Genomic DNA, 24,823 nt, shown 5'->3' on the forward strand with positions numbered 1-24,823 from the left:
CCAGCCCTCCCACTGCTCCCCAGGAACCTGGCTGGACCAGCTGGGGACCAGGAAACTCTGCCACTCCAGGCAGGAATCCGGGGCAAAACCTCTGCTCAGAAACTTGCCACAAAAGAACCTTCGTCGTCAGCTGGACCAATCACAAAGAACGGACTTTATTGACATATTTGGCACTAAAACCCACACACTTCCAGCCCCGCCGCCAAGTACCAGGCATCATACAGGACCAATAAGTTAACATAAAGGACGCTCATGTTGGGGGGGTGCTTGGATGTCTCCAGGCTCAGCCAAAGGAGCTCTGGGCTCCTGGGAGGACACGGGGAGGGGAGATGGCTGTACACCAGTGAAAGGGGCTTCGAGACAAAATGAAAGAGAACAGAATTCAAAGTAGGACATTCGAACGTAAGGGGACCAGCGTCCACCCAAGAAGTGGGGGAGCTGCAGGATGGGGTCAGAGCATAGTGACAGAAATGCTTGCCCTCAGGCTCTCCTCTCCTCCCCCAGATTCCTCTGAGGGGCCACCTAAGTTTCTCCCTCGGCAACCTTGTGCAGTCGGCCACACTGCCTTCTGTCCAGTAGGGAGAACTGTGTTCTTTGGGGTCAGACATCAAAGTTCTTGGAGGTGTAAGCTATATTTGTAGTTTCTGTCCACTCCAGGGCACTCAGAGGGGAAAAGGCTCTGCATGGGCAGAATCAGAACTCCGCTCTCCCTAGCCCCACCTCGCCTCCATTCTGTGTTTTCTCCTCAAAGTAGGAGCTCTGAGGGCAAAGAAGCCCAAAGACGAGAACCCAGGGACTGTGGGATGGTCTTTGCACAGGCCATTTTCAGGCCTACTTGAGTCTTAGCACATGGGACAATTAATGAACACCCTTAAGAGTGAGTATTCCCATATTTGTAAAAATAAGGATGTGCCCTCTTTCAAGGAAACCCAGTGTCAGGGCAGAAGAACAGCTGGGTGAGGAGCGGCGGGGCAGTGACCACTACCCCCTCTTATGAGAACATGCCACAAACATGGTACCTTTCCAAAAATATCTGGAAGGCATTGCTTTTTAGGACTATAATGAAAAAGGGATAGAAGGAAGGGTGGGGTTGCAAGTCGTCACGATGCCCAGAGAAGGTGGTCAAAGTATGAGCCGGCCTCCACCAAACACCACCACAGGCCAGCCGCCAGCCCGGTCTTCCTAATGCTACAAGCTGGCAAAGCCTCCAATTCAAGGCTCAGAGGTCTGAGGAGATGTGGGAGCCCACAGGGGCACAGAGAGCATATGGTGAGTGACTAGGGCCCCTCGGGGGGGTGTTATGGGGTGAGGAAAAGAGAGGGGTCCATCCAGGAAGACAATACTCCATCAGGACGTATGATCTTTACCACCTCATGTGTGCATCACAGAGCACGTTATAAAGGGGAAGAAGATTCTCCCCCTGCCCAGACACCCCTACAGTACCCAGAGAGCTGGGAAATTGCGGGGCCGGAGAGGCACACTAGTATGCCTCCAGCTGCAGTGAGACAGGCACTGTTCTCTGGGGACATTCTCGGAGCCAGAGGGTAGAGTCTGTGAGGAATCCCAGCGCGGCCCCCTCTGCCTCATGCATCACGCCGCTTGCAGAAGGAGACAAATCCTGTCAGTCAGACAGGCAAGGCCTCAAGTCCAATAAACCAAGCTCTGGGGAATAAAGCATCATCATATTATAGGGATCTTGAGGACAAATCACAAATATAAATCCTAAGGCCAGGGTTTCTGGAAAAAAAAAAAAAACATTAAAAAAAAAAAAAGGCTCAGCCCCGGCTCATCGACCTGCGATGGGGGTAAAGGAGCTGAAGAAGGCACTCAAGGGTGGAAGGGCTTGGCTCCAGCCCTGCTGTCCAACAGTCTTTTCTGGCATTTTCTGGCAGCTGGGCCGAGGCATTTGAGCCACGCGGTGACACCTGGCCTTGGTTACACCTGGCTGATGATCTCGCCATTCTCAGGCACAAAGACTTGCACGGGGGCCCCTTCGGGTGATCTCCGGGGCACATACACTGTGGCCACCTGCCAGGGTCAGGAAGCAAGGAGAGATCTGTGAGCAAACCAGGTAGAAATGTCCAGACAGCAAATGCAGGCACACCATCCCCGTCCCTTAAGGACGCTGACTGGCAGCGACATGGGCCCAGCCACTCCACCCCTGCCCCCGTCCCAGGAGGCTCTATGTCCCCCAGGGACCACCCTTATCTATTTTCCACTCCAGCTTTCTTTGGGGTGTGAGAGGCACCCTGACCTCCTCCTCCCCGCCTTTCCTGGGCTTCCTTCTTGTCACCCTCCCTGTCGGGCAGGTTGGGATGGGCTGGGCCTGGGCTGAGGACAGGTCCAAGCTGGCAGGAAGGGAAAAGCAAAAGCACGTCAGCTGGAGGGTGCGGCCTGGGACCAGGGCCAGGCTGCTGCCCAGCCAGGATGCCAGCTGCAGCCCAGAGACCTGGTGGGTGGGGGAGGGACGTGCAGCTGGGCCTACTAGGAATCATGGGTCTCAGAGAAGCAGCCTGTTGGTAACTTCTGCAGCACACCCCCTGCAGAGCCCTCCGTACCAGGGAGAAAGAAGACAGGACTCCTGTGTTACCCCCACTTCCGGGATGAAGAAACTGGGCCATTGAATCCAGAGTGGACACCCTTACCTCACGTCAGAGTGCTCTATCTTACCAATCTGGTCCCTGACAGAGAGTAATACCACTTACTAGCACTTACTATACACGATTCTGATCATTTCACACGTAATAACTCACTTAAAGGTCATGGCCCGCCGAGATGGACAGCTGGCCAATCATTATCACTTCCGAGTAGCAGGGCTGAGATTTGAACCCCCTAGCCTAACTTCGGAGTCTGTGCCCTTAACCATCAGCCACCCTGCTTCTCAGCCCGGAGGTGTGGAGAGCTGTCCAGAGGAAGTTAACCACAGGCACTCACAGGTCCTGGCTTTCGCAAACACGTTTTCAGACTCCCTTTGTCCTGAGCCTTCAGGTCAGGAAATCTGGGGGGTTAATTCGGATGGGATTTCCGATTATGAATAGAGGCTTATCTGCTTTGCGGATCATCTATGGAGCCCTAAGGAAAAAAGTCTCCGCTCTCTGCCAGGATCACCTCCACCCGCGTACGTGGGTATGTGCTCTTGAGCCAGAGGCAACATTAGGAGGGGCCCCAGGGGAGTCCCGAGGGCCTTCCAAAGGCCCCGGGGGAGTGGTTCTGCCGTGGGTCCTCCCGAGCTGGGGATGGCGGCAGCCACCACCCTGTCGGCATACCGCGCCTCTGCTCCGGGGCCCGCTAGAATTGCAGCCCGTCCCCGCTGACGGCCCGGGACCCCGGAGCCGCTCCCGTACCTGTGTCCGGGCCCCCGGGGCTCGCCCAAAGCCCTCTCTCCCCGGCGGCAGGCTGCGGACGCGGAAGGCGCCCTGGCGGTCCAGCGAGTGCGGGCGGCCGCTCCGGAGGCGCGCGCGCTCGTGCCACGACTTGAGCTCCTCGGACACCGCCGCCTTGCTGAGCGCGCGGCCCGCGGGGCTGTCCTTCAGCGACGGCGTGCGCACCACGCGGCCGCGGGCCGCCACCAGGTGCTGCCAGCGCAGCAGCGCGGCGTCGTCCTCGTAGGCGCGGCCCAGGGCTGCGCGGCCCAGCTCCCACTCGGCCGGCGGCGGCAGGGGGCTCTCGGCCAGCAGCACGTAGCGCCCGGCCGCCGGGTGGCCGGGAGGCAGCAGCAGCTTGGGGTAGAGCGAGCCGGCCGGGCCCCAGGCCCCGCGGTGGCGAGGCGGCTCGGGCGGGGCCAGCGGCCGCAGGAAGGAGATGTCGGGGCTGCTGCTGCCCGGCGACGTGGGGTGCGAGATGCTGGAGACGTCGGAGCCGCTGTCCTCCGAGCAGGAGTGGTAGGCGGGGTGCGGAAGCGGGGGCTTGGTCGGGGGGAAGCAGGAGTCGGGCACCGTCACCGTGTAGTGAGTGGGGCGGCGGCGGGGGAAGGCGCTGCGACCTCGGCCCTCGGGACCCGCCCGGAAGGAATCCGTCCTGGGGGAGGAAGGGGAGACGCACTGAGTGTGGGGGGGCTCCCTGAGGCTGGGAGTCCAGGAGGCCAAGGCTCTTCCCTTGGGCCTGGGGTGGGGGTGGAGGTTGGGGGGTGAAGATAAACCCGTGAGGCCGCCGCTCGCTTTGTCTCGGCAGAGGAGGCATGGCTCACAGGCCTGGGTCTTGGGTCAGACCTCCCCCCAAATAAACACCCAGACACCCTCCCGGCCCTCATGCGCCATGCACCATATCCCTCCTGCTGCATTCACACTTCTGCGGTTTGTGGCAAGGATGCCCCTGCGATGTCCCCTATCTTCAGCCACGTGAGGGACCCTGCGGGGTCGTGTCCCCGACCCCGCAGAATCTGTTCCGGGAGCCATGGTCGGGTATCTAAGCTGCACCTGTAAAGCTGTGTGTGGCGCACACCGTGTCAGGGAAGTAGATGGCCGGTCATCCACAAGCCAAGGAGAGAAGCCTTAGAAGAAACCAACCCTACCCTGATCTTGGACTTCCAGCCTCCAGAACTGTGGGACAGTGAAATTCTGTCATTTAAGCCACCCACTCTGGGGTATTTTGCACCACCAAACTAATACAGGGGAGCCGCCTGTAGGTTGGCCCTTCAGAAGGGCAGCCGCCCAGGACTCACAGGGGCTGAAACCCAGCCCTCGAGGGTTAATATGCCCTGTGGTGGGGCTGTGTCTGCCCAGAGGGGGGCGCCTTTTACCGATCTGCAGAAAGGCACTGTTTGTCACCTAGCCCTGGAAGTACATAAAATAAAAGATTCATTGCTTGACTGGAGAGCAGTTGTCCCAAGCTGCGCACCACCCCCCCGCCCCCGGCCCGTCCAGCGCTGCCTGACAAGCACATGTAAAGGGACAGAAGAACCCAGCAATCATGCCCAGGGCTTTCATGTGGTGCAGCCAACACTGCCTGGCCTAGCTCTGTCACTGAGACTATCACCAAGAAAATTGGGAAAACACTTGGAAAACAACACGCAATTGATTCTCATTATTTGCGGATTCTGTCTTTGCAAAATCTCCCACAGCGAAAATGTATTTGTAACCCCAAATCAACACTCACAACACTTGTGGTCATTTGCGGACGTGCACAGAATGGTGAAAACTGTGAGAAGCCCACCAGGCACGTTCTCAACTGAGACAGAACAAGGCAGTGCTCTGACTTCTCGTTTCGGCTTTCATACAATAAACGAGTATCCTCTCCACGGTCGATTTAGTGTCCCGTGTTTCGTATTTTTGTGCTTTCTCTTGGTGACATCCCTGTTTAAAACGGCCCCAAAGCATAGTGCTGCAGTCTGGTGTGCTTAAGTGGAGAAAGGCTATGGGTGTGCCTTCTGCGGAATATACATATGAGATGAGCTTTATTCCAGCATGTCCTAGAGTGCTATCGGCCAGGAATTCAGTGTTAATGAGTCAATAATGTATATTAAATGAGGTGTCTTTAAACAGAAACACACATTAAACAAGGATATGTATTGATCAGTTGACAAAAGTGTTGTGCCCCGAAGCTCTCAGGAGCCTAACCCGATATTTTCCCAGGGAGCAATGGTTCAGTATTGCTAATTTAGTGTTTGCAGTGACTTTATGGGACATAAAACTACCGCAAATAGTGAGAATCGACTGCACATCAATTGAGAAAGTGAACCACCCATTGCCAGTGACCGATAACAAAACAATCGTAGGCAATTGCCGAAGTATCTACCAAGTTCCATATTCTCTTGCCATCAGAGAATATGGCTAAGGGGAGAAAACATGAATTGTGTTGTGCAGAAAACAGCTTGCTTCACGAATGACGTGCCTCTGGTTTTGCTGACTGTGGGTGGCACGGCCTCTACTGAGAGCTGCCCCAAGAAGGGATCCCATGGAGAAGCCACAGCACCAGCCACGCATCACCCACAGTCCCACCTATATCCTAGAAGCCACCACTCTCCAAATGCAAGCTGTCCCTAGTGGGTGCCACCTCCCCCTGCATCTACGGGGTGACCTCTTACCTCAGAGACTGCGACGGGCCCCTCCTCCCCTGTATCTCGGGGGTCGCAGGGGCGCTGGTGCGGCCGTGCCACTGGCCAGCAATACTGCGGACGGGAGCCACGTGGTAGGAGGCAGGCTCCAGCAGCCACAGGCTGGACGTACTGGGCCCATCCTGTGGCGTGGTGGCTGGGCTACTGCAAAAGGATTAGAGACGGGTCAGGGGCAAGAATGCCTCCATTGAGGGGCTCGAGTTGTGCAGAGGAAGGGGGCATAGTGGAAGGGGACCCCAAAACTCATACCTCCCACCATCACAGTTAAGGAGAGGGGCAGTCTCCCATGCCTTACCCTGTTGTACTCCTGCCCCACCCAAGCACAGCTCCCGCCTACTCCCCACCTGCCTTTCTCCCCATCCTGACCTGGACTCGCTATTGGGTTCAGAAGACTTTCTGGGCTTCTCGTAGGGGTGGTCCAGGCTGGTCTCCTTCCAGGGGCTGTTCTGGATTGGGGCCCGCTCCAGGCCCGCAGTCTCAGGTCCTGCTGGCTGCAAGCCCTCGAGGCTCTGGGGTGGGAGAGGCCGGGAAGGTGGAGCTGGGGACTCCGGGGGAGGTTTTGACACTTGGGATTCCTCTGCAGGGGCAAAAGAACCTGGTGAAGGCGGGGGCTGGAAAACTGGCCCAAGAACCTCCGTGGCCCGTGCCTTGCTCTCCCTCCCGCGGCTGCTTGTCTGGCTGCTCCAGGCTGTGGCTCCAGGCCCAGACACTCGAAGATGTTTTCTTCTCCTTTGGGACTTCTCTCTCACAGCTGTTTCACACCTGCCTCCTCCAAGAAGCCTCCCCAGATTGACTCTTCTTAGCTCACATTATTCCACCTTCTAACCTTTGCTCTTACTACCGTGTCTGCAGCTAACTTCCTGCTTACTGATTTTTCTTGTTCATGCCGTGCCCATGTGTGCTATTCCCTTATTGACCTGGGCACTCCCCTAGGCAGGACTGCGCTATCCTCCTGGTCCACCTTGACCCCCAGCATCCTTAGGGTTTATAAACAGGGTTTTTTAATCTATTGACTGTGTTTCCTTCCCTAGTGCTACCCTCTAGTCAAAAAGGGCAATGATTGTGGCCAGATGGCTCTTAGGGTCTGACAGCTGCATGTTGAAATAATGTCCCAGGGCAAAGACATGGACATCCCAGATCTTATAGGCTCTGCTAGAATTCACTTTTTTTCCTTCCCTGTCAAAATGATTGAACTTCTAGAATGGGAAAGGGTCAGCGCATCCCCACCCTCAAAAGAACATGTGCAGGGGCACATAGAAATTAGCATCAAGCAGGAGTGGAGACCCTGAGCCCAGCCCGGCACCCCTGCCTTCACTAGTTCACTAAGTCTCCACTTTCCACTGAAGTCCTCACTAGTGAACTCTGCCAAAGCCCCCCGTCTTCCAGAAGCCCAGCCCTGACAAAAGTTCCTAAACTACCCCTCTCACCTTCTTCCAAGAGCAGCCCATCTGATAGGGAGCTGTCATCTGAGGCACTGAGCTCTGGGAAAGTCAAAGGGGAGAGAAGGAGGTGAGGAAATCAACCTACAGATCTGGGTTAGCCAGCAGCATTGACCCCACCCCTTCCTGATAACATCCCTTATCAGGAAATACCAACTGTGTACTAAATACTACATTGGATATGAGTTTATGACTTGGAAGTAGAAAAAAAAATCAGGAGTTAGGAGCGAGAAGACAGGAGACCTGATTTTAATCCTGGCTCTGCCATTAGCTATGCAACCTTGAATAAGCAATTTCAATGCTCTGGGCCTCAGTTTCCCCATCTGTCAAAAAAGCCAGGGCTTCCACTGGCAGGGTTTCCTGGCGGTGGAAGGGAAAGGCAAAGTGTCATTTTGGAAGGCCCTTGGGATGAAAATTATTTTCCTAACTTTTCCAGTCTTCTGAGATCATAAATACAATTCAAGGACCCCAAATCTGAGAAATCCTGCATTACCAGCCCCAAGAGCAGTGCAAAGCGGGAATCTGAGCTGTGGGATCAATTCACATTGGTCTGGCTGGATATGGAAGGTTCTTCAATTGGTGATATGGCAGGTCACTTGAAGGAAATGAGAGTATGACATTTCTGCATGGCCTAGCAGCAGCTGTGACCCAAGAAATCCGAAGGAACTTCAATTTCCCACTGCCCTTGAACAAACTGAAACTTCAGACCTTGAGAATCCTCCTAAAGAGACCTGAATGGAATTCACAAAGTGTTTTCAACTATGTTTGATAATGATGATGAGGGGACATTAATAATAGCTAGAATTTCTATTGTGCCAATACTTTTCTGAGTTCTTCATATATATTAATTCAGGTGATGGTCACAACCACCATGGAAGGTAAATACTATTATCATCATGTAACAGCTAAAAAAAACCGAAGCTAGAAGGAATTGAGGAACATGGTTTAGGTCAATCTACCAAAACATGACTGAGTCAGAATTCATACCCAGACAGTCTGACCAAGTCTGGCTCATCACCACTACCATTTATCGGCCCTCCTATTAGTGGCATCTAATGCATAAGTCATTATCCAGAAAGTTCTAAGAAAAGTAAACAATTCCAGCCATCTTGAAATCCGTTATAACCGGGATTAGCAAACTGGGGGTCCTTGGGCCAAATCCAGTGAACTGTTTTTATAAATAAAGTTTTACTGAAACACAGCTACAGATTGGTTTACGTAATGTCTGGCTGCTTTCGAGCCACAAGGGCAGAGTTGAGTGGCTGTGACAGAGACTGTATAGCCCATGAAGCCCGTACAATATTTACTCTCCGAGCCTTTACAGAAGTTTGTCAGCCTTTGCTCCACAACTTAAATGAAATAAAAACTCTACCCAGAGTAGTTCTTAAACCCTGTAGGGCATACTGCCCAAGGAGCTGGGCCCACTCCAAGTGGCGAGCTCTTTCACGCTGTGCTTGGCTCCTACTAGCCTTCGCTTTGGGGTTCAAATGAGGAGACACCCTTTCATTGAATTCTGGTTCTCTGCCTCTGATCTTTTACAAAACCCTGGAGAATAGAGAGTTTTGTTTTTCACAGATGTCAAGTTGAAGAAATTGTGGGACTGGTACTATCATGGCCCAGTGACGCGGCTGGGGTTAGAGTCATGTGCTTCGGTTTGACTATGTGGTCTGGGAAGAAAGACATCGTGTCCGATCATCCCTAATCTTCACAAAAACAAGCAGATCATTGGCCAAAAAAAGTGCACTGCAAAGAGGGTAATCTGGAGACCCCACTGCCTTTGGAGAGGTAAGGCACGGGTGGGGCACGTCTGTCTGCCACCAAACACGAGCCGCTCCTGAGGGCTGCTCCCTGTCGCAGCCACACTGCTCCGACCCAGCCCTGGATCAACCTTGCCCTGCCCTGGGTCTAGCAGTGGCCACGGGACTCCCCAGGTGGGGAGGTAACTGTAGAGATCATACCCACAAACTGAGCATTCTCAAAGGCTGCACTGTTCAGCAGGTCGCCGCTAGCTACCTGGGGTTATGTTAATTAAAACGAAATAAAATTAAAAATTCAGGTCCTCGATCGCACCAGGCACATTTCAAATGCTCAGGAGCCCCTCTAGCGGCTACCATATTGGACAGATACAGAACATGAAATTCTAGTAGACAGCATTGCTTAAGGCACGTGTGGTCAGTCAACAAACGCACTCTGAGCACCTACTACAATTAGAGGTGCGTGGTGCGGGGAATTTCTCCTCAAGTTCACTATGGTAAATTAGTGTAACACCTGACTGCTCCCCGCCACCTGCAGGGTATAGCTAATTACTCCCACCTGGCATAATTAGTAATTATCCTAAATCAAATAAGCCTTGTGTGGAGACCCAGGGGGCGGGGGGGGGGGGGGGCTTTTTCTTTTCTTTTCTTTCTTTCTTCCTCTTTCTTTTTTTTTCTTTTCTTTTCTTTCCTTTTCTTTTCTTTCCTTTTCTTTCCTTTCCTTTCCTTTCCTTCTTTCCTTTCCTTTTCTTTTTCTTTCTTTCTCTTTTTGTTGTTGTTTATTCGTTTGCTTTTTCTTTTTAATTCAAAACACCTTTCAGCTACTAGTTATTAATCCCTTTCTACTTCCTCCTTCCGGAGAGAGCACGGCTGGGCGGGGAGCCACAGAGCAGGAATTACGGGCTGGAGCCACGGCCTCCTGTGCGCCCAAGGGAGGACATCAGAGCCCAGAACCTCAGGCCCACGGTCAAGGTAGGGTTTGAAGGGGGAGAGCGTGGGGACTGTCTCTGGTCTGGAGGGTGAAAGGCAGCTGCTCTGCCCCATTTCTTCTCTACAGCTCTGTCTTCCCCTGAGCTGAGGGCGCCGAGAAGTTTTCAGAGCCTCCTGTCTCCCACGGAGGGTTAACCAAAGCCCCAGGCAGGTCCTGACCTACTCACAGCCCCCACAAGAAGCGTCACTGGTAGCAGTGGCAGCAGCAGAGTGACACTCCCCTGCCCCGCCACCCCAACATCTGCAGGCTGGTGAGCAGAGAGGCTGCTGAGCAGTACCAGCTGGAGGGGGCACGGGGGGGGGGGAGCGCTGAGACAAACCGGGTCAGGGGCACTTCTCCCTCTCCTGCCGGCTCTCCACCAGCACAGAGCAAGTGAGCCCTCAGCGACTTTCATGCCCAAGCCCATAGCTTCCTTCCAAGGGGGCAGTGCTGGGGGGGGGGGTGGGGGGGGGGAACTGTCAAGTCGTGGCGAGCCTGTCCGCGTGGAGGGAGGATGGAGAACATCTTTTCCATCTCAGTCTTGCAGACCAGGAGTACTGTCTTGCTTCCAAGCCAGGCCAGAGCCGGGCAACCCAGAGAAGTCTGGCCATCTGAGCCTGGGTCAGGTGCACCATGTCCTGTGTTTACTGGGTCAGCTGTCACATGGAGGCCTCTCCTCCCTCATTCTCTGCTTCTGCTGGAGGTGATCTGGTTATGCCCTTCCCCCCTACGTTAGAGACAGCGTGTGGCAGTGGGGCTCCCGCAATCTGTGTTGAGAGCGTCCCCTTGTCCAAGGCATGGGCCACTGGGCCTGGGAGACTCTAAACACAAGCGTCCCCAACCAGGGGAGGAGAGCAGCCTCAGGGAAAAACCAACCCACAGTGCAGGGGTAGGAGCCTGACGGTGGGAGGAGTAAACAGTTCTCCAAGCCCAGATCGAGGCCTTGGCATCCAGCTCTGCCCCAGGCCACTGCTCCCCACCCCACCCCAGTTCACTCCCCTGCAGCAGGGGGGTCTGGGCCCCACGAGAGGCCTGGGGTCGGGGCAAGCCGTGGGCATGATGCCCTGGGAACTGGCAGGGAGGGCTGTAAGTCGACCTAACAAGCTGGGTTTGGGTCCGGGGAGAACAAGAGCCACATCGAAGGGCTCGGAACCACTTGTTGGAGGGTAATTGGAACTAGATACACGGATGTCCAATAATGGGGACACCTTCCCAGGTACCCCACAGGCCCAAGTCTCTGGGCCATGGGGCTCAGGGACTAGACCAGAGGCCCAATAAGAGTGGAGAACAGAAGTGGAGGACTCCTGGTGACCAGGGTGGTTCTAGATACTGAAGCGATGGTGGCATGTGGCATTCATGGTGCTGGATTTCACCCTAAACACCCCACAAGCAGCTATGCGCCCCTGAAGTGATTCGGAGAGCAGCCATAGTAGCAGCAGCAGGCCTCTGAGCAGCCTGACACAGGCCCCGGGGCAGCACTTCAGCTCAGAGCCCGAGGCTCACAGAGGCCTCACGCTTCCTGACCACATCCGCCAGCCCCTGGGGCCTGGAGGGCAGGAGGGCAGCCCTGGCTACTGCCGCTGAGCAGACCCTAGGAATAAGGTCCGAGTCAGCCTGGAGAGCACCTTTCTGCCCAGGAGGCCTTCTTGAGGGCAGTGGATTTTGCGGAGGATGAGGAAGAAATGGGATGCTTTCTAAGGAGACGGGGGCAAGGCTCTCAGGGGATGGAGGAGCCCTTTGCCAGGGCGTGTGGGGGCTGCAGAGGGCCAGGATGGGGTAGAGGCGGACCGAAGAGGCAGGTGTCCTAGCTAAAGCTTAATTTGGAACATTAAACACAGTGCTGGGCACAAAGGCAGATGCAGCAGCCCCGAGCCACGCCACCTGCCATCATTCCACATAAGCTCGCGCATGGCCCAGGGCAGGACTCTCGGCGCAGCTGGCTCACCTCGGCCCAGGGGCAGGGCAGCGGCAGAAGGGGGCCCACTGGTGCGCCGCTGCTCACCCAGGCAGCGCTCCAGCTCCCTCAGCTTCTTCTCCTCCTGCAGCATGGCATGCTTGCGCTGCCGCCGGGCCTGTCTGCTGAGGTTCTCCTCCCGGCACAGGCGTCGGGCTGCCTCCGCTATCTGCAGCTGCAGGGCCAGCTCCCGCTCCAGGCTGCTCAGGGGGTCCTGAGGAGGGGGGAGAGGTAGGGGGCTCACTAGGGGACACGGAGAAGGGTCCCGAACCCACGCCCTGGATCCTGAACCTAAGCCCGGGAAGAAGACAGCTGTGACCGTGGCCATGGGCCAGAGGGTGGGGTGGTGGGAGGTGCCCGAGAGCAACCTTGTCGGCCTGAGAAGCAGGCAGGGGGATCCACCCACCAGCCTGCCCCCTGAGCCAGGCAGAGTGGGAACCAAAGGGGGACACTTTCCCTCCTGACCCCAGGGGTTGGTCAGGCAAGCCCAGGGGAAACTTGCCACCTTTCACACCATGGGGAAGGCATCCTAGGGCCCAAGCCACCCCCACTGCCTGCCTGCCTGCCTGCCTGCCTGCCTGCCTGCCTGCCATGATGAGAAGGACAACCCTAGGAGCCAGAATAAGCTGTTGAAACAGGCCATTGCCTCTCTGGGCTGGTGGCTGAGCTCTTAACTGATCTGCCTACTGGCGACCAAACCCAGTGTCCTCTCGAGTTCCCAGCTCTCCCGGTTCCTGGGGTGGCACCTTCCCCACGGCCATTTGGGCTACAGGTTAGTGGGAGCCCCTCATCACCATGGAGCCAAGCACCCTGATGGGTGTGACGGGGTGGAGTGGAGACCGCCACGGCCCGGGAGAGGGCACGGTGCTCAGGAGCTGCCCCACCAGCTGGTGAGGCCCTGGCTCGGTGATCAACACTTGAAGGGGGAGACACGGCCTGCTCAAGTCCCTCACCTCTCTGTGCAAAGCCCGCTCGTCCAGTTTGTAAGCTGCTCCAATCCTGCGGCGGACCTTAGGGGCCTTTTCCCCTGGTTTGAGGGGATACTCGGCTGGCAAGATACCCGTCAGCTCCTGCGGTGGAAACAAAGTCAGCCAGGCCCCTCTCCACCTGCCCAGCCCTTGGCCAAGCAGAAACGGCCAAGCCCCCGGGCTCTGCACTGCCTGTGTCTGCCCTTCCCCCGAGGCCCCTGCCCACTCCCCACCCCACCCCATCCCCCCGGGCGCTCTCCCCGGCCTCTTCAGGGCACCCCCTACCTTCCCTCCTCTCTTCCTTCAAACTTCAGATCTCACCTGCTTCAGAGATCTACTCTGGCCCTGGTTACAGTCCCACACGCACCTGTCTACTCCCTCTCCAGCCCCTCTGTCCTTCACTCCCTGTGCCCGGGGCCCCACTGGGCTGATTCCTTCTGTCCCTGAGGCGTCCCATGTCCAGGTCAAATGCTGCACACACAGGGACTCCAGGCACCACACCCCCATCTGGTTTCCAGAATTCTCTCGCAAACGGGGTCCCCTTCCCTCAGCTCCAACATCCCAACATGTGGCTCTAGGGCTCCTCAGGTTAACCGCAAGTTTGCAGGGGGGCTGGGGGGCCGGCTGAGGCTCTCACCGCCTCCCGGAGGCAGAGTCTCTTCAGCTCCTCCAGACGCGCCTCGAGCCGCTCTTCCAGGGCCCTCTGCTGTTTGCGCACCGCGTGGGTCAGCTCCTTCATGGGGGAGACGGGGCTGTCGGGGCCTAGGGGGCGGCAGGGCACGGCTCAGGGAAGCTGAGGTGGGAAGACCCTCCCAGACACTTGTTAACTATCCCCGGGGTTGTGGGGGGGAATGTGCTCACATGTGCGCAAACACACACACGCGTGTACACACATAGCCTCGTCCCTGCCCACAGATTACAGGTCAGCTGCTGCGGCCTGTGTCATAACCACAAACACATCTCCTGGCTGTCCGAGGTGGCAACAAGGCAGCTCGCAGGGAAGGGCTGCACCCCCACCCCTGCCCTGGGCGATGTGCGGTGATGGGAGGGCTGCTGGTCGGAGTTGTTCTTCCCTTCCCACCCCCCACCTGTACAATTCACTTCTGCCTCTACTACTTCTTCCTCCTTCTCCTCCTCCTCCTCTCTCCCTCTCTCTCTTTCTCTCTCTTACTCACATATGTGCTGCTTCTTTCTTCTCGTCTGTCAGATGAGACCAGACTAGGCCCACAGACTCAGGCCAACCAGAGAGATAGGACCTTTCTAGTAGCCAGATAAAATTTTTCTACTTCTTAGTAATCACAGGGGCCAGAGTTGCAGAGAACTGATCCAGATAGGATCAGACCTCCAGGCCAGACGATCCAGGAAAACTGCAGCCCCTCGGGTATCTAGCCCCCAGCAGAGGCCTCTCCCACCCCTCCCACCTCCCCCGACTCATCTTCTAGCCACTCAGCCTGGCCAGCCCTGGGGCCTGGGGCCTCGGAGAGTCAGGGCTAGGGGCCCACAGGGCGGGATTTCCCAAACCACTCACCAGACTGCAGGATGATGCCACTGTCGGTGTCGCTGACCTCATCCTTACTCTCCATGGTGGATTTCTGGGAGGAGGGGGAGCAGCGTAGGAAGGGGTAACACCGTTCCCAACCTGAGCCGGGATGTGGCGGTGGCCTGCAGGTTCCCCAGCTTTTGAGAGAACAATAAAACCAGCTGTAGGTGAAACCCCTTGTTTCCACACAGAGCTTAAGTTAGGATCCGATGTTTGAAGGCAGGGGGAGAAGTGAGGGCCAGGTTTCTGGGATAGTCTGGGGTGGGGGAGGTTCTCAGTGCTGGGGGTGCTGCAGAGAAGGCTCGGTGGGCCTCACCAGCAAACCTGTTCTCGTGGGGGGGGGGGGGTCTCTGGGCCCACCCTAGCCTCCTGCTGCCTCCTTCCGAGTGGCCACAGGGACCACTGAGACTGCGGAGAAGGGTGAGGAAAAGAGCAAGAAAGAGGAGGAAAAGGAAAAAAAAAAAGGAAAATGATAAGAAAAATGGGTGGGAGGACAAAGCAGGAGGAAAGGAAAGCAGAGGGGGAGATGTCTTCTTGGGGCACAACTGTCCCCATGGGGCTATCCTCAGCTCGAGAACCCAGGAGGCATGAAGCCTGTCCTGCTGCCCCAGTGGGTGACAGACAGCACTTCAAGAAGTGGGCGGGGACTGGGTATTCAGCCAAGCCCCTGCTCCAGGGTCCTCAAAGCCCGTGCTGCCCTGCCTTCTGGACCAGGGTATTCATCCAAAGGCAGGTGCCAGAGAGCTGTCCCAGAGCCCTGAAATATTTCCCAAGCCACTATGTCTAGGAGACCCAGTGTGTGTGTGTGTGTGTGTGTGTGTGTGTGTGTGTGTGTGTGTGGGTCACGGGCAGGGTGGGACTTGTGACTAGAGCGGAAGCTGCCCGAGGACAAGGAGGAGCTGAGACCACCCACTCCTCTGGCTCCCTGGGGCTTGAGAGCACTCGGGTGGCACAAGTTCAATCACAGTGTGTATCGGCCCGGCTGGGCACCAGTGGCCAAAACAACACCTGATGCTCGCCCTCTCGTTCCTCGCCGAGCCCACACCTCTGCTCAGGGTCCTGGCTGGCCAGGGCCTGGCAGCTGTGGGCTGGAGCAGGGGTGGGGAGGGGCGGGTGGAGCCGAGGCAGGCGGTCTGGAAGGAGAGCCCAGCCACCTCCTCACTGAGTCAGCCCATTGAGCAACAGTCCAAAAGTCCTTCTGAGTTTCTGTCTGGAGCTTATCCTGCCTCCCCACGGCACAGGGCCACAGGCTGGAGGCGGTGGGCGCCGCCCCTCCACCCTCAGCCAACGGCGAGGAAGGCAGGCCTTGGGAAAGCAAGGCAAGGAGAGGGAGAGAGGACTGCTGACAGCCCGGTCCCCAGGAGGACCTCTGCCTCTTGAGACTGGAAGAGCCGGAATGATGGAGCACGTTTACAGACCTCCGTAAACCACAGAGCCCACCGAAGTACCATGAGCAGCACTAAAAACATAGCCCTGGAAACAATATGGACCTGCACTTTGGAATTCCAAATCTCCAGGAAAGTCTAGAGAATGGACGATAGGATTTAAAAAAAGAAAGAAAGAAGAAAAGTTTATGTGGGGCCTTTGCAAACATGCTGAAGAGAGAGACTGGCCCATGTTCTGGAAACCAGAACAGGGCACTTAGTGGGAGAGCTACCAGTGCATGGCCCATCGCTCCCGAACCCTCATCCCTCCAGAGATGAGAGCTGGCCCGAGGGGCAGGCAGTTCACCCAGCCCCCACCCGCCACAGGTATCCTCTAACCCTCCCCAGCAGCTAGGGGCAGGGCCCTGCCAGAGCTAGGAAGCAAGGCCCTCTCAGCTAGCACCGTGAACGCATTTTGCTTTGGATAAGGAAGGAGGTAATGTGGGAGTGAAGCCATTAATTAGTCACACTTGCTAATTAATTATTAACCACGAAGGCGTTCCCTTGAGAAGTTGTGATAACTCAGCCCTGCTTCCCTCCTTGACTGTTGCCGGGCATGGGGTCACTGGAACAGAGGGGTGGGTGTGAGAGGAGAGCCCCCTGACACACCCCCTCTCCTCCAGCGTTCACTGCCAGGGTCAAGGGGTTGGCCCTGGCATTCACAGTGGCCCCAATCTCATGCTGGGCACACTCCGGGCTAACTCAAGGCTCCAAGTAGAGCAAAGAGCACAGGACCTAAAGTTGGGAGGGTCAAGTCTTAGTTCCGGCCTGGCTGGGCCTTCTTCCCTCGTAGGCACAAAGACTAGACAGTGTCTAGGGAAAGCCCTTTCCGGCTCCCTGCTCTGGACCCCTGTGGACAATGTCGGGCTGGGCAGGAACTCCACACGGTCGTGTAGCCGTCGCCCTCCTCACCGTGGGGACCCTGCGCAGCTCCCACCTCCACCAGCAGGACAGAAGTCTCTGGAGCCTGATGTATCAGGCATTGCTTTCAGATAAAGGCAGTTCCGGGGCCCATGCCCAACCCCTTCCCAACGCAGGAATCCCTCCCTGCCCTCTAGCCCCCTGCGGCAAGCCCCAGTCCTGGGTCCTAGGAAGCAGTCCACCTGACTGAACAAGGTCCCTGGGAAAAAGGCAGAGGAGGAAAGAAGGAGCGAAGAGGGAGGAAGGGAAACACCAGCGCAGCGTCCTTCAGGCTGAGCCACTGAGGACCCTCCCCCATCACAGTGTGCCCCCAAAGCCACTCCTGGGCCTCTCCCTTTCTCCAGTAGAGACTAAGGCCTGGGAACTACAGCAAAACTACGGCAAGGGGCTCCTCATCTGGGCCCACCAGCACCCCCAATCATCTTGTGCCCGAGACACAAGGAGGAAGGGAGTGTTGGTGACGGCTACGGCAGGCCGCCCCCCCCCCCACCGCCAGCCTGCCCCTCAGCCCCAAAGACCTGCTCCACCCTGCCCTGCCCTCACCTGCTTCTGGGGTTTAGTCCAGGATTCCAGAAACACCCCCGGTTCCCAGGTCAGGGGGCTGAGGGGTTTCGCATGCCGCCTCAGGGTGTCCCAGGCCACTGGCCAGCCCCCCTTGTGCTCTCTCTGACCTAGCTCCAGCTCTCCACTCGCTGCCTGCTGCCGACGGCCGCCCCTCCCTCTGGTCCCGCCTGCCGGCCTGCCTGCCTTTCCTCCTAGGCTGCCTGCCGGGCCAGGGGAACCAGGTACTTGTTATGACTTGAGTCAGAGGGGAGGAGCAGGTGAGCAAGTCCTTCCCTGAACTAATCCTGCTGTGGCTGTTGCCAGCAGGCAGCTCCTGGGCCTCTGCACTTCCGGGGGGGCGTGTGTGTGTGTGGTGAGTAGGGAGAAAGGGGCTCCCCATGGAGGAACCCCAGAAGAAGGCAACAGGGGTCACATCTTCATGGCCTCGAGGGACAATAATGCAATGTGGTGAGCTGTTAGGTGCACAATTGCCCTCCTGACCCTCAGTTTCCCTTTCCAGAAATCAAGGCTTGCAAGACCCCAGAAGTAGGGTGAAAGTCCGCTGTCCATGGGGATACCAGCAGGAAATTGACAAAGTGACAAGAATAGGTCATTGCTCTTTCCACACACTGAAATGGAAACCAAGGCCTGAGTTTTGTCTCTCCCAAATCAGGCTTAAGAAAGCTTCAGGCAAGGCAGTAATTAGGGAACTCCCTATGGGAAGGCTCTAGGGTCCTAAAGAAAGCAAGGGTGGTGTTCTCTTTCCATCCTAGACATTTCGCCCCAGGATTACCAAGGCCTACCTATTACTTACATCCATCCCTCAATAGGGTCCCTGGAGGACTATGCTGAACCCCAGTCCTGGACCCTGCTCCACAGGAGAGCCACTGTGACCCCAGCATCTAAGCCCGTTCCCCAAACATGAGGGGCAAGCCTCCAGGTCTCCCACCACATTGATCCTCAAGCAAACCAAAAACAGTTCAGAACTTGGCGCATTTCATTGGGAGAGGCAAGGGCTAAGGCCACCTGTTGTTACGCCACAGACAACACAGAGACATACTGAAGATTAAGGACGACACCCCTCAACATTTCAACCCACCACCTCCCTTTCTCCCACTCTCTGCTACTCCCACTGTGCCCCTTAACCCTGGGGTTTCGGCACCTCCACATCTCTCTGGATTGCTGCCCTCCTCCAGCCCCATACCTCCAAACCCCATCCCCTTCCCCATTCCCCAGGGCTGGGATGGTGGAAGAAGTCTGCTCCACCAAACATCTCCTGTGGGGCTGAGCTGCGTCACTGATGTCCCGTCCCAGCCCCTACACAGACCCCGCTCACCTTTACATTCCTGTGCACACCCTCTTTCCAAACAGTGCTAGCCCCAGAGTCCTCCGGGCTGACCACCTCCTTCTCTCCCCAAGCTGAGACTGAGGGGCCCCAACAGGGGGCGACCCCTCCTGTGATGTGGAGCCAGCTTTCAGTCTGGTCTCCCAAAGAGCCTGCAGCCCTTCCCTCCCCCTAGTCCTCCCCATCCCCCAATAGCCTTGTCACATTCTTTCAATGACAAGCACAGAGAGATTGACTCAGTGTAACTGGTCCCCTTCCTCCACCTTGCCCATCCCCCAGCTCCAGGTGGGGGTTGATGGAAGTTTCTAGAACCAGCTGACAGCATGTATTTTAATGCACAAAATGAAATTAAGAGAATCATTACGAGAACCAATTATATTGAAATACAGTTCTAAAAACAGAAAAACATGGTAATATATATGCCTCTTTATTAACATTAAACAGGATCCAGCAGTGGGTAATTTCATAGAAGTGATGAATGTGAACAATACTTCAACACAGTTATGACGACTGCAATGTGATGTAACACTGTGAATTTTATTAAGGGCAAAGTCACAGGTACTGCCTATGGTTTCTTGCCTTTGTAACTGAAGGCAATGCTAAATTTTTGTTAAAGGTTGGTGTGAAATAGAAATATTTTTTTTTCCCATCTAAGTTCACAAATCCTCTGAATTCTATCCATAGATGCTTTGGTGCTCAGGACCAGTTAAGAACCCCGCCATCAGGTAACCCCCCCATTTCTGAGCTCAGAGGAGAGAAACACAGATAATCCACTCACTGCATTGAGTCCCTGGAATTCTCAAAACCCCCTCATTCCCTCAAATTCACATGCAGCATTTCCTGACCAGCAGAAGATGAGGTTTGGGATGGGAATAGCAAACCAACTCTCCCAAGAACCGCAGCTCCAATGGGACAGATCTCACTGTCTGCCATGCCTGTCAACTCAAAATACCAAAAGGGAGGTGGGAACCCCAGAAACTGGCTGGGAACTTTGGGGTTCACTGCCTCCCTCCCAGCCGGCCTAGGGGGCTGGGGGACTGATGAATGCCCTGCCCCAAACCCCAGAAGCATCAACACCAAGACCACGACTTGGTGGTGAGGAAGTGGTTTCCTTGAACAGAGAGTACTTGGAATCTGATTGTTGAAAGGAGAAAAACTCTATCTCTTTCGGGTTTTCACTTCCCAAGGACAAACCCCCAATCAGGAAACTTCCACACTCTGTAGCCATCCACTTCAACGTTTTTTAAAAGTCCATTCCTTAAGTTTCTTCTAATACATGATATTGGAAGTTGTTTAAAGCAAGGGCCCCATCCTACCGTCCTGACATTGCCACCAGCACCCAGCCGAGTCCGGTCTCAGGCACTCCTAAAATCCCACTTAATGAATTAACAAAGGAATGGTCAGCCACGGGAGTCAACAGAGCAGAAAGAAGCCTAGTAGCCCGGGACCTTCTAGGCGAAGGCGGGTGGGAGAGGGCTCCTGAACTGTTTCCTTTCTCTGCTCTTCTCTCTTCCCACTGGGAAAGGTGTTCGCCTCCAGCAGGCGCTGGTGGAGTGGGCTAGACAGAAGAACTCCACTCGAGCCTGGAATGCGCCCTGAAATCAGACCTCTAGGCTCTCCTTAAAAAAGCCCCTTTGTCCGGTCCACCCTGCTCCCCTCCCCCACCGCGCCCTCCGCATCCAGGCGGCCCCAGACTTTGCTCCTTTTGTTTGGCTGCTTTCTGGCTTCCCGGAACCTGGCCAGGGGATCCACAGGCATGGGGAAGGTCGAAGGAGAGGGGTTGAGCAGTCGGAAATGTGCACTTTGGGTAGGAACTTGAAATTCCCACCCCTTTTGTAAATTACTCCATTCCTTGTAGGGCCAGCTCCGCTAAGGCCGAAGACCATGGGTTCAGGAGCTTGAACCCCCCAGTTCACCCGCGCTGCGTCCCCCTAAGTTTTCCCCCTTACCTGTCCCATGGAGCTCTGGCGACGCCCGCCTGTCCCCGCGCCCCCCGTTCCTGCCTCGCAGCTTCAGGACCTGTTTGTCCAGGCCATCTCCTCTCTCCCCGAGTCTCCCCCCGGCCTTCCCTCCCGGGAGGTATTTCATTTAACTTCGGCATTTGCAGCATCCCAAATGTTAAAGATCCCAAGACATCTGTCCCCTGGGGCATACCAAGGTCCAGAGGAAAGAGGGGAAAGACTCAAGAAGGGATTCGAGAGTCCGAGCCAGGAGTCGGGGCGGGGCCCCGTGCCGGGGTGGTAAGATGCCAGCAGGAATGAGTATCCTTGGGGGAACCCCGTCCGAGGGGGCGAGCTGCCCCCTTCTCCCGCTTTGGGACGCGGGCGTGGCGGGACACCCCCGGCGCTGCCAGTTTCCGCCGCCCGGGCGGGAGGAGGCTCCGCTCTCCGGCCGAGGGCCGCCTTTCATCCGCGCGCTCCCGCCTGGCCGGGGGCCGTTTCCATTCCTGGAGACCCCGGGGTGAAAGAATGAGAGAAGCCGGCAAGAGGGCGCCGCGCCCCTCCCTCGCAGGCCCCTTCCCCTCCTTCTCCCTCGCTGTGCACCGCAGCAGCGCGCTGGCGCAGCCGGCATTGCCTCCCCCTCCTCCGGCCCCAGCCCAGTCCTCCTCCTGGGCGCCGGCTGGTGGAACTCGGGCCCGGCAAGGAGAGGAGCCCGCTCCTGGGGAGCGCCTCCTACTGTTAGCGCTAGCCTCGTGCGCCTCCAGCCATCCATTCATTCACTCACTCTTCACGCTTTCGGCTGTGCAGGGAACTTAATGAGCACCTACTAGTGCTCAGCACGGTGGATCACAGTTCACATTCTTCCCCGGATGCTTCCCCAGTTGAGGCGAGTAATCAAGTAGCAATAGTATCGATGAAGTAAGGGCTGGAACCCAGGGCCGAGAGACAGAGACAGAGAGAGAGAGAGAGAAGAGGAGAGGAGGCTGGGCCAGACGGAGGGTCGCAAAGCTGGAGAAGGCAGTGCCAAGGGCATTTGGGAGATGTAAGGAGGATCTTGAGGCAGCGATGACGCGATATACAAAAGCATAATGGCAAAGAAGCGCCATAGGTTCTGGGAGCTGCAAGGAACTTAGGGTGTAGGATGAGGAAGAGGGAAAAGAATGAAAACAAAGAAAGCCACGGCTAAAGTGGCGGGCAGAGGCTCCTCAGGAAGCAGAGTAGCTTTGTACGGTTGTCCAGGTTGTGTACCATACTAAGAGGGAGGACTCACCCGTGTTCTGCCCACCAAATTGTGTGCCTTGGTCATGCCTAGAGGCAGTGACTTTCTCTCATTTATACAAAGGTACTGTATGAGCTAAGTTGACTGAAGAGCTGTGTGGGCTAGCTAAGATTTAAGACTTTTATCCTGAAACTGAAGAGAGGCTACTTGTATTAGCCAAGGTTCTCCAGAGAAGCAGAATCAATAGGATATACGTGTGTGTGTGTGTGTGTGTGTGTGCGTGTGTGTGTATGAGAAGGAGAGAGAGAGAGAGATGGAAAAAGAAAGATTTATTTTAAGGAATTGTTTCACACTATTGGAAATGCTGACAAGTCCAAAATCTGCAGGGTGGCCTGACATGCTGAAGACCCAGAGAAGATTACGGTTCGAGTCCAAAGGCACTCTGCTTACAGAATTCCTTCATCAGAGGAGGTCAGTCTTTTTTTCTATTAAGACCTTCAACTGTTTGGGTGAGGCTCACCCATTTTACTCTGAGTCTACTGTTCCTTTAAATGTTAATCTCATTTAAAAATACCTTCACAGAGGGGTGCCAGGCTGCCTCCGTTGGTAGAGTGTGTGACTTTTGATTTCAGGCTTCTGGGTTTGAGCTCCATGTTGAGTGGAGAGACTGCTTAAAAATAAAATCTTTAAAATAAAAATAAAAATACCTTTGTAGAAACATCTAGAATAATGTTTGTCCAAATATATGGGTACCACAGGCCTAGCCAAGTTGACACATAAAATTATCCATCACACTACTGAAAACTGTCAGTCCAGAACCTAGGCTGACTCACTTTTAGGTCACTTTGAGGAATGAGCAAATGGAGTGGGGAGAGTTTAGAAACAGAGCTGTTTGGAGATGGACCTTGCTTGACTTCACAGCTGATTGACTAAAGACATGGCAGGTAGGAAGGGGGATGAGTCAAGGGGTTCCCAGCTTCAGCATGAGATGTGTTCACCTGAGGACATTGAAGTGATGTCCAATGAGCAGCCTGGTGGGGGATGGGGAGAGGGCTCTAAAGCACAAGGAAGGTTGGAGAAAGGGGCTTGGGAGCCGCTACAGGGCTGCCACTCTGGGAGTGGGTGAAATCACCCAGGAAGGGTGTGTCGAATGAGAAAAGGACAGGGAGTGGGGGGGGGGTGGAATTCTGGGAACATTTAAGGGGTAGACAGAAGGTAAAGTGCCTTTGCAGGTAAGCATTATTATATTACTCATGAAACGGGACAGTTTGTTGAAACATTGATTTGTATTCTTTCTCCCTTCCCATTCACCCCTCCCTCTTCTCTGGAAGGAAAGCAGAAGCTTCCTGAAGGTGTTAGCCCTAAGCCTCCTGAGACAATGCCGGGGTCCTGAGGTTCAAGGGCAGAGGTGTGGCTTTTGGAGGCCAGGAAAAAGAGGTGTGATGACCTGGGAATGTGAAGGAAAGTAGTGCGCGTCCTGAGCAGCCAGGACCCTGAACACTATTCATGCAGTGCTCTGGGGCGGTAGTGAGACCTCAGCAGGGCTGCGAGGGGGGATGCCCAGGCCCAAGTTTCTAGCCTCAACGTATCCGCATACCACCCATGGCCAGGAAGCAGGAGCCCAGGCTACGTGAGACCCCTGCAGCCTAGAGCAGCTGGATGCCCTGCTCCCTGGAGCTCCCCTGAACCTTCAGGATTCTGCTTGAGAAAATAGCAGTTTTGGCCATTCCAGCAGGCCCAGAACAGAATCAGATTGATTTGTGGACCCGGCCTTGGCGTGTGTGTGTGTGGTGGACAAAAGGGCATGGTGGAGACTATGGCAAATTCCAACACTGAGGCTCTATCTCAGGGCAGCCATCACTGCAAAGGTCACAAGAAAAGGGCTTCTATTTTTAAAACAAAAGCTAGAACTCCAAATATTTATATGAAATCTTCTGCTTTGTACACATTTGATTCTTTTATTAAAAAATTCAAAAGGAGCAAAATGTATCTGCACTCCTTAGGCTGTAGCTTGAGTTGCTGCCACATGGCTCTGAGCACAGAGCCTGGGACTGGTTTGAGCAGGGTCTAAAGAAGCCAGGGCTGGGGAAGCAGGTGTTCTGGAAGCAGAAACCAGAGCCCTCACGGGGAACCAACTAGCTCAGACTATGGAAGGAGGGGGAGGGGTGCTCACTGGGAGAGGCCACCAAGCACCCAACAGGTTTCTGTCCTTCTCACTTCGGTGGGAGGGGGCCACAGTTCTTCTCCATCAGATGGTTAGTCTTGGGAAGTGGTGGAGGGGTCTTGGGAAAAACTTTCTGAGTTCTTGCTGGAGAGGAGAAGGGGGAATAAGCTGGGAACCCCATAGCTTAGCTTCTGGAAGCCTCGTGGTGGCTAGGCAGCTGCAGGTCTATGCTGGGAACAGCCCTCCCCCACATACTGCAGGGGGGGGGTGCCCCAAAACCCTCCCTGCCCATGGGAGCTGCCCTGGTCCTGCTGACTCAGGTGTCCTCAGGCTCTTGGGCCTAGCAGAGATGAGGCTCGCTCACCTTGTCCTCCCTCCCCTCCCCCCTTCCTCTGTGGGCTGGGTGAAGAGAAAGAGTGGATTCTCAGTGGCCCAGACAGTGCCCTGTCGATGCCCTCAGCAAGAAGCTTTTTGGAAACCCCAGAATGACTCGGAGCCCGAGGCCCTGTTTCCTCTCCTGACCGCATCCTGCAGCTCACAGATGGGGGCAGGGACAGGAGGGGCACTGCCTGTTGGCATCTGCCTGTGTG

General features: G+C 55.7%; 1 protein-coding gene across 3 annotated transcripts; it reads right to left on the reverse strand.

The window, feature by feature from the left end:
* Nucleotides 1–189: 189 nt before the first annotated feature.
* On the reverse strand, nt 190–21,035 carry INAVA (innate immunity activator). Of its 3 annotated transcripts, XM_087857368.1 has the most exons (10): nt 20,860–21,035; nt 14,666–14,814; nt 13,775–13,899; nt 13,123–13,239; nt 12,161–12,383; nt 7,480–7,533; nt 6,419–6,629; nt 6,023–6,196; nt 3,345–4,017; nt 190–2,028 (listed from the first exon to the last, which is right to left on the reverse strand). In XM_087857368.1, exons 1-10 carry the CDS (start codon nt 21,018–21,020, stop codon nt 1,936–1,938), a joined length of 1,980 nt encoding a protein of 659 aa, XP_087713494.1. In that variant the 5' UTR covers nt 21,021–21,035; the 3' UTR covers nt 190–1,935. The 3 variants fall into 3 exon arrangements, with proteins under 3 accessions (XP_087713494.1, XP_045643852.1, XP_087713498.1); XM_045787896.2 differs by lacking the exon at nt 20,860–21,035 and having other exon boundaries at nt 14,666–14,858; XM_087857372.1 differs by lacking the exon at nt 20,860–21,035 and having other exon boundaries at nt 3,405–4,017; nt 14,666–14,780.
* Between the last annotated feature and the right edge of the window lie 3,788 nt (nt 21,036–24,823).

Source organism: Ursus americanus, chromosome 2 (genome assembly GCF_024610735.1).
Source record: "Ursus americanus isolate L20-20 chromosome 2, mUrsAme1.1.p, whole genome shotgun sequence".
In the NCBI taxonomy this organism is placed as follows: domain Eukaryota; kingdom Metazoa; phylum Chordata; class Mammalia; order Carnivora; family Ursidae; genus Ursus; species Ursus americanus.